Genomic DNA, 9,576 nt, shown 5'->3' with positions numbered 1-9,576 from the left:
TGCGAATGGCATCTTGTATTTTCATTCCCTTGCTTTTTAAACGGGATTATCTTTTACGTCAGTGTTTCCATTTTATTATTCTGTTGTATGTATTCCCACACTACAAGAACAAGCCAATTTAAAAACAGTCTTATTACTTAAAATTCAGTCTGGTCTTCGTGGTAAGAAATGTAATACAATTTAAAATTGCATACAGTAATTTAATTACAATATTCACCATTCATGTTTGGTGGCATGGCTCTGTTCTGGGAGATTGTCAATGGACCCATAACGGACACCCGGGTATAAATGCAATATTTTATTAACAAGACAATAATGAATATTTACAGATATATGGCATCATGAATAAATTACAATTAACATGAAACATTACTTTTATTACAATTTTTTTTTTTACTATGGCGTCTTCTCTCGTGTATCATCAGATGTCCGGCTCCATGCTCGCCTCTCCTTGGAGGCCAGTTGGGTCAAAATACAGTATACCACATTGTGACAGCTGTAGTGAGTCTTCAGAATGAATTGCATTGAATTGAATGGGGGCTATGGGGTGTTGTGCTAATTCGCTTATTTCCATCGAAATAAGTAGTAAAGTGTGACGCTTGGGATATTATTTACATTATGAAGAGAGGATATATACAAAAATATATACATTTTGAGCGAAATAAGCGAATTAGCACAACACCCCATAGCCCCATTCAATTAAATGCAATTAATTGAGGGCTTATGGTAGGGGAAATAGCCAATAAGGAGCTTTTGCACAAAATAACACCTGGACCTCTTTGGTGGTGACGTAACAACTACAAAGAAAGGTAAGAAAGCCTTCTAGTATGGAATTCTCCTTTTAAAAAAAAGTGTGTCAAAACTATTTGGAAGCTTGAGTTGAATACACAAAAGCTAAGGCACTGGTACTGGTACTTCTGGTTTACCGGAACGGGGTTCAACTCCCTGCAGTGCCCTGCTCAATGTGTTGTATTTTCCGCAATTCTTCCGCAATTTCCGCAATTTCAAATTTAAGCAATTTCCGCAATTTCCAATTTCCCCAATTTCCGCAATTTCCGCAATTTCCAATTTCCGCAATTTTCAATTTCCGCAATTTCAGCTATTACGTATCGTTTTTTTCCGCAATTTTCCGCAATTACTCCGGAATATTCCGCAATTTTTTCGCAACACATGACGCTCGTACTTCACGAGGGTCCGCGTCAATATGCCGACGGTCCATTGGTCCGATCGACAACCTACCTCAAACCCTCACCCTAACCCTAACCTCCCCCGGGGCAGACACCTAAACCCTCTCCCGACCCCCAGCGCACCTCGGACCAATGCTCCTTCGGAGCAATGGTCCGTCGGATCATAGGGTGCTTCCCACTTCACGAGTCATGTTTCAGGGCTAGAAGCCACAGCTAGAGTGGAGAAAAGGGCCATGGTTTGGACAGTGGTTTTGCTGAAGACTAAAACATGAAAATGCATCATTGAAATATAGCTTTTACAATTCCCTAGCTGAACTCTGTTTGGAAAGGCTATAGTATAATACCATTCCAGAGCTAACAATTCCCTTTCATTGAAAAAATAAAATATGTCAGAAAAGCGATCCCATTGGACTGTCGACTGGTACTAAGCAAAACTCGATTCTGAATATCAGAGTCGAGAAAAAAAAAAAATCAGGGGTAATGTGTACAAAACTAAAGCGACAACACAGAGCTCAAGAACCTGGATAGAACCTTGGATAGGGAGTTGTGGAGGGGGTGTCATACCTATGTTCCCTCAGGCTCAGCCCTATGTTCCCTCAGAAGGAGCATTGGTCCGAGGTGCGCTGGGGGTCGGGAGAGGGTGGGTGGTTAGGTTTAGGTGTCTGCCCCGGGGGAGGTTAGGGTTAGGGTGAGGGTTTGAGGTAGGTTGTCCATCGGACCGTTGGCATATAAGGGGCGGCGGTGGCTCAGGGGTAGAGTGCCTGGATGGGAACCGCAAGGTTGCCAGTTCGAACCCGGGCTCCCCCAGAGTTACTGTCGAAGTGTCCTTGAGCAAGACACTGAACCCCTAATTGCTCCCGATGTGCTAGTTGGTGCTAGCACGGTGTGTGAATGGGTGAATGTAATGCACAATCTATGTAAAGCGCCTTGGATAAAGGCGCTATATAAATGCACCATTTACCATTTACCATTTACCATATTGACGCGGACCCAGGGAACATAGGGCTGAGGGAACATAGGTACGGTCCCGTGGAGGGCAGCGATCCAGGAATCCCGAGTTGGTGTTGGCTAGACCTCACTCTCGCAGCAACTGATGTGTTGTACTGTACACATTTCAAGAAACTATGGTCAAAATTAAAATATGAATAGTGAATACTGTACCCGTTAAAAAAGATCACAGAGACATTGACAATCGGGAGGAGTCTATATACTTTATAAACAAAATTAAAATATCATATAATTCAACATTATTTCACATTAGTATAGTTGGTAAATCAATCCTCTTCATATTTCACATACATACATTAAAAAAGTGCACAGGTCTATATAGTTTACTTTGATTTTTTTTTTATACAATAAATACATGCTCTGGTTCTACGTTCTCTTCACAAACGTACAGAAGGTAAAACGAGAGTGCAAAAAGGTCCCTTTGTCGGTATGCAGAGAACCATACAGAACCATACAGAACCATACAGAACCATATAGAACCATACAGAACCATACAGAACCATACAGAACCATATAGAACCATACAGATCCATACAGAACCATACAGAACCATACAGAGCCATATAGAACCATACAGAACCATATAGAACCATACAGAACCATACAGAACCATACAGAACCATACAGAACCATACAGAACCATACAGAACCATACAGAACCAGAACCATACAGAACCATACAGAACCATACAGAACCATATAGAACCATACAGAACCATACAGAACCATACAGAACCATATAGAACCATACAGAACCATAGTCGTCATGGGAACGCCGCGTGCGTTCCTTGGCACATTTTAAACCGTTCAGACTGCGGACAGTATATGAGTCGGTGTCAGGTGATATGGTACAGTAACAGCACATGTTATGGGACAGTATATGAGTCGTGGTCATGTCGGTGTCAGGTGATATGGTTCAGTAACAGCACATGTTATGGGACAGTATATGAGTCGTGGTCATGTCGGTGTCAGGTGATATGGTTCAGTAACAGCACATGTTATGGGACAGTATATGAGTCGTGGTCATGTCGGTGTCAGGTGATATGGTTCAGTAACAGCACATGTTATGGGACAGCGCGTGTCTCCGACACCATTTTAGCAAATAATATGGTAAACAAACTATATTGAAGGGGAGGGGCCTATCATGACACGTACATTTAAGTAGATCTTTTTTTCTTCTCATTTTTGATCAATACTCTGTGTTTCTTTCTTTTGTTCAATTTGTCTTAAAACCCATTTTGGGTTTTAAGCATTATGCATTATGTTGTAATTTAGCTATTGAAAAATAGCAGATCTACAAGCTGGCGTGCTACGAGCTTGTAGAAACATAGCTTTTTCAGAAAACTGTCAGGATGTAGAAGACATTTTTTTTTAATCTGATCTCAGGTCAGAATGGATTTAAATGAAAATAAAATAAAATAAATACAAACATTTGAGGAACACAGTTCTGGAGGCTTTGTTCAGGTGCTGTTTATGAAACCGTGACAGTTCTTCAGTAATATCTAAAAAAAAACGTTGTCGCCCCGATACAGTCAACGGGTGCTCACCGCTGACACCTGCAGGTAAACGGTCTTCACTGCACGTCACAGTTTCAATTATTGGCAAAGCATACACAGCAGGAAGGAGTGAATGCACATGAAAAGGTTTGATCGGAGTTACGTGAGCTTAAATACAACCCTTTCCCCACATGTATCCCCCCCTAGCCTATACCAAGTACACCCAGAGTCGAAACGCAGTTCAAGGAGTTTTCATTTAGGAGATATTTTGACTGCCGTCCCAAGACCATCCATCCATCCATCTTCAACCGCTTATCCGTAGTCGGGTCGCGGGGGACCACAGACTTCCATATAAGTATAAGCTGGACAGCCATTGTTTTTGATCATTACTAGCCTACAACTGATCTTTCGACGTTTGTTCAATAGACTGTTATAAAGTGTTCAATAGACTGTTATAAAGTGTTCAATAGACTGTAATAAAGTGGTAAAAGATGCTACAAACCACTGTACCCATAATGCATTGCATTGCTTTTATCTTTTTTTGTGATTTTGATTCTCTTTTCACAGCAAACACTTTGTTCTTTAAAAACATCTTGGAACCAAAGATAGAAACGTGTTGGCTCCCCACTCCCCGTCACGGGCTGATATTATGTGTGTAGGATGTTTAAGGCTACATAAATGATGGGGATGATAAGACTGGGTCGGTAAAACTGTCCTTATCCATCCATGTGTTCTGTTCAGGTGTTGGTGCCGGTCCAGATGCTCCCGGACTCATCCCAAAAGTCCTACAGTTTGTCTCACACGTTCAGTAACCGCAGTGGAATTTGTTCTCTGCAGCCACGTTCGTGGAATCATTCGATTAGTCGATTTGACTTCCCCAAATCCAACCCACTGATTGGCCGAGTGCCAAAGCAGGGAGGCGTTGGGTCCCATTGTTACAGTCTTTTGGTTCTGACCCGGCCCATTTTCAGGGAGGACACTATGACCACAAGGCCATCTCTACTGGCTTTCAGGGCTGCGATGTTAAATCATGAAAACTAAACAGGAGATTATGACTTCAAGATTGAACATAACAGTACTCGTAGTTTTCTTTAAAAAAAATATATAATAATAATAATATTAAAAAAAAAATACATTTGCGTCACGTATTTCAAAATAAACATGTCACGTATTAAAAAATAAAATAAAATAATACAATTAAATCTTATTCAAAACCTTTTCTTTTTTCTTAAACAACATCTCATCAACTGGGCCGTTTGTGTTCAGACGATAAACAACCACAATAAACTCTCTACAGACTTAAACCTTTTGTCTTTCATTGTTCAAAGGGTGCTCGACAGCACCCCCATGTGGTGAAAGCTCTGTCTCCCGTGTAGAACTGTAGATGTGGGATAACGCGGATTCAGAGTACAGACATGGGCGACATACTGTATAACATACTGTATAACGTTGTCATTTGGCCGAGGATCTTCGTGCGGGAAGATAACCCCTTTGAGATGTAGCATCTCGTTTTCGAGATGTAAATCGAGAATGTATAGATCCGCCCCCCCCCTCCCCCTAAACAGTATTTGCACAGTGGTTCTCAATGTCGGGTCCTTGACGAGTCACAAGTCTGCAACTCAAAGAATGTGCGGATTATATAGTTTAGATTGGCGTCACAATCTGAGATATATATAATATATATATATATATTTGTTTAAGTATAAAATGGGGATCTGTGGCCTAATATGGATATCAAACTGGTGGTCCTTGTAATTGGAAAGGGTGGACAACCATTTGGTGTAGAGAGAGAGAGAGAGAGAGAGAGAGAGAGGAACATGATGGCACAGAGAAGGGGAACGACATGGTCCTCCGAGCCGGACCACGTCCAATAATCAACAACAACAAAAAAACGGTTACTTTAGTAACTACAGTTCTTTTAGTCAAACAGTTCGCCATGGGGGGGGGGGGGGGGGGGGGGGGGGGGGCAGCGCCTCTTACCAGGCGCGATTGCTCTGCCCCCCCCCATGGCGAACCAACCGCTTTGCCAAATGACGACGAAAAGAACTGGATGGGGGCACGCCATCCCCCAGCCTCCCCTCTCATCTGCCCTCCTCGGCGGGCCCCTCCCCTCCCCCCTCCCCTCCCCTCCCCTCCCCCCTCCCCCCTCATCTGCCCTCCTCGACGGGGCGCGTCTCCGACTTCATCTTGAAGAACTCCTTGGCGACCTCGTCGTGCGGCCGCTGGGCGAGGATCCGCAGCACCGTGGTGCCCGTGTCGTCCAGGGCCACGCGGCCCCCCAGCGGGCACCACGCCACGCAGCTCCTCCGCTCGCCCACGTCTCTGAGCTGCAGCACGGCCGTGCCCACCATGCGGTCGGCGCGGCCGAAGCTGTAGTCCTTCACCGTCAGCTGGAGCTCGTAGCAGTCCATGGACTCCTTACCCGGGACGCTGGGGGGGACACACGGCCAATGGGACGACAGCAGGGGAGAGGGAGGGAAACCAATGGGACCACAGCAGGGAGAGGGAGACCAATGGGACCACAGCAGGGTGAGAGGGAGACCAATGGGACCACAGCAGGGAGAGGGAGAGAGATGGGCCACACAGCCAATGGGACCACAGCAGGGTGAGAGGGAGACCAATGGGACCACAGCAGGGTGAGAGGGAGACCAATGGGACCACAGCAGGGAGAGAGGGAGACCAATGGGACCACAGCAGGGTGAGAGGGAGACCAATGGGACCACAGCAGGGAGAGGGAGACCAATGGGACCACAGCAGGGAGAGGGAGACCAATGGGACGACAGCAGGGAGAGGGAGACCAATGGGACGACAGCAGGGAGAGGGAGACCAATGGGACCACAGCAGGGAGAGGGAGACCAATGGGACCACAGCAGGGAGAGGGAGACCAATGGGACCACAGCAGGGAGAGGGAGACCAATGGGACCACAGCAGGGAGAGGGAGACCAATGGGACGACAGCAGGGAGAGGGAGACCAATGGGACCACAGCAGGGAGAGGGAGACCAATGGGACCACAGCAGGGAGAGGGAGACCAATGGGACCACAGCAGGGAGAGGGAGACCAATGGGACCACAGCAGGGAGAGGGAGACCAATGGGACCACAGCAGGGAGAGGGAGACCAATGGGACGACAGCAGGGAGAGGGAGACCAATGGGACGACAGCAGGGAGAGGGAGAGAGATGGGCCACACAGCCAATGGGACCACAGCAGGGTGAGAGGGAGACCAATGGGACCACAGCAGGGTGAGAGGGAGACCAATGGGACCACAGCAGGGTGAGAGGGAGACCAATGGGACCACAGCAGGGAGAGAGGGAGACCAATGGGACCACAGCAGGGAGAGGGAGACCAATGGGACGACAGCAGGGAGAGGGAGAGAGATGGGCCACACAGCCAATGGGACCACAGCAGGGTGAGAGGGAGACCAATGGGACCACAGCAGGGTGAGAGGGAGACCAATGGGACCACAGCAGGGAGAGGGAGACCAATGGGACCACAGCAGGGAGAGGGAGACCAATGGGACGACAGCAGGGAGAGGGAGAGAGATGGGCCACACAGCCAATGGGACGACAGCAGGGAGAGGGAGACCAATGGGACGACAGCAGGGTGAGAGGGAGACCAATGGGACCACAGCAGGGAGAGGGGGAGAGATTACAGAAACAAATCATTTATAATACTTAAGCAATTTGGGCCTGACGTCGAAATTAAAAAAAAATGTCTTCTTCCTGACTTTTTTCTATGTCAGTCGTTCTCAAACACTTTCATGTAACTTTTCACGATTCTTCAAAAATAGCAGACCTACAAGCTCGTAGCGCGCCACTCGGTGGCGCGCTACGAGCTTGTAGATCTGCTATTTTTCAATAGCTAAAGCGTAGCATAATGCTAACACCAAAAGGGGTTCCCGCCCAGAATGGGTTTAAGCAATCAAAAACACATGCTCATATATGTGACCTGATTTGACTGAGAGCCTGCCATCGCACAAATTCCAGCTTTTCACCAGCTTTTTTTTTTGTAGCTAGGTGTAAAGTTAGAGTCCACAGAAGACATGTACATCTGAAATAAATGCTTAAAGGGACACTTCACCCTTTTTGCAAAAAGATATATGTTAATGACGTTTAGGAGCTTTAGATCACTTTCCTGGGGGTCTTTATGTGTGTAATATGTGGTTTTAGATATTTTAGATTGTAGCAGAGAGCCTGTTGTCTCTGATGTCATGGTCACTGGTCTCACTACCTTCCTGGACTACAATTCCCATAATTCTTTGGTGAACTGCTCCTCCTTGTGGATAGGGGGGAGAGCTGTCTTACTGAGACAACATGTAGTCCAGGAAGGAAGTGAGCCCAGTGTCCATGACATCAGAGACAACAGGCTCACTGCTACAATCTAAAATATCTACAACCACATATTACACACATAAAGACCCCCAGGAAAGTGTTCTAAAGCTTCTAAACGTCATTAACACATATTCTTTTGCAAAAAGGGTGAAGTGTCCCTTTAAGTGGTTCCATATCATGGGGAGCCGTTTACTGCGTTCACTCACAACTGGAAGGTCTCGTTGAACTTGGCCGTCCAGCTGTTGTTCTTGGACTTGGTGGTGAAGCGCCGCTTCTTGTCGGCCAGGAACGGCCCGGCCAGCGTGAGCTCCACGAAGGGCCGGAACATCCCCGAACCCGACGTCTGCCACTTCATGTCATTCACCGCGATGACTGGAGAGAGAGAGAGAGAGAGAGAGAGAGAGAGAGACATTGAGAAACAGGAACAACAGGAGAAGGCAACTAGTCCAAAACCTAGGGTGGTAAGTCAGGTTACAGCGTGTGTGTGTGTGTGTGTGTGTGTGTGTGTGTGTGTGTGTGTGTGTGTGTGTGCGTGTGCGTGTGCGTGTGCGTGCGTGCGTGCGTGTGTGCGTGTGTGCGTGCGTCTTAACCTCTGACGACGATCTTGCGTTCCTTTCCTGGTACGATGTCTATCTGGACGACGGCCTCTCCGATGGGCTTCTCCACACCCGAGCCTACGGGACACAATCCAGTATAGCACAACCTCATTACACATAACACCCTCAGGACACGATCCAGCATAGCACAACCTCATTACACATAACACCCTCAGGACACGATCCAGCATAGCACAACCTCATTACACATAACACCCACAGGCCCTGGGCACAATCATAGCGCAATTAAGCGCAGCTTGACAACTTTATTCATTTATTCAGTCGGGTATTCATTTTCAGGGGAGTGGGGGGGGGGGGGGGGGGGGCTGACTTACCCCGGTCCGGGCGAGCTTTCTCATTGGGCGTAATTCTGATGCCCATCCCATCATGCACTGGGAGGGAAAAGGAGAAGTAATATATATTATTACAGAGTGAACATTTTAACTCAAATCTTTGCTTCTGGGAGGGCGGGGGGGGGGGGGGGGGGGTCCCTGGAACAACATATTTTCAGATGGGGGGGGGAGGGATATTACATATAATCTTTGGGGTCCTTGACATGAAATATTGAAATGAAATATTTTCAGAAAATTGTCAGGATTTTGAAGACATTCTTTTAATTTCGAGTTGGTGTTAGCGTCATGCTATGCTTTAGCTATTGAAAAATAGCAGATCTACAAGCTCATAGTGGCGCGCTACGAGCTTGTAGGTCTGCTATTTTGGAAAAATAGAAGAACAACTGACATAGTAAACAGAAAACTGTCATTTTCAAACAGACATTTTTAGAATCTGATCTCAGGTCAGAATGGGTTAAATCCTTCTCCGTCCAGTATGTATGCGGGAGCCTTAACTCTTCCCTTACCCTGAGCGTGTTGTGTCGAGACGAAGGTCTTGATGAGGGCGTCAGTGCTCTGGGAGTAGAGAGAGAGAGCGTAGCGCAGCGAGGCCAGCTCTGGACTCTTC

At 46.6% G+C, this 9,576-nt stretch overlaps 1 protein-coding gene across 1 annotated transcript in view; it reads right to left on the bottom strand.

Moving 5' to 3' along the window:
* Positions 1–5,838: 5,838 nt before the first annotated feature.
* Positions 5,839–9,576, bottom strand: part of LOC308330371 (protein unc-13 homolog B-like) — a gene marked incomplete at both ends in the record, with an annotated part of 61,113 nt that continues 57,375 nt past the window's right edge. Inside the window, 5 exons of the mRNA XM_080785217.1 lie at positions 5,839–6,121; positions 8,227–8,392; positions 8,611–8,694; positions 8,952–9,008; positions 9,476–9,576. The exon at positions 9,476–9,576 is cut by the window's right edge and continues 47 nt beyond it. Coding sequence (XP_080641343.1) covers positions 5,839–6,121; positions 8,227–8,392; positions 8,611–8,694; positions 8,952–9,008; positions 9,476–9,576 — 691 coding nt within the window. The remainder of the gene's footprint in view (positions 6,122–8,226; positions 8,393–8,610; positions 8,695–8,951; positions 9,009–9,475) is intronic.

Source organism: Protomyctophum bolini (assembly GCF_963924005.1).
Source record: "Protomyctophum bolini genome assembly, chromosome: 16".
NCBI classification, from domain to species: Eukaryota; Metazoa; Chordata; class Actinopteri; order Myctophiformes; family Myctophidae; genus Protomyctophum; species Protomyctophum bolini.
The sequence above is the reverse complement of the archived record's forward strand: the minus strand, read 5'-3'. Positions and strand labels throughout refer to the sequence as shown.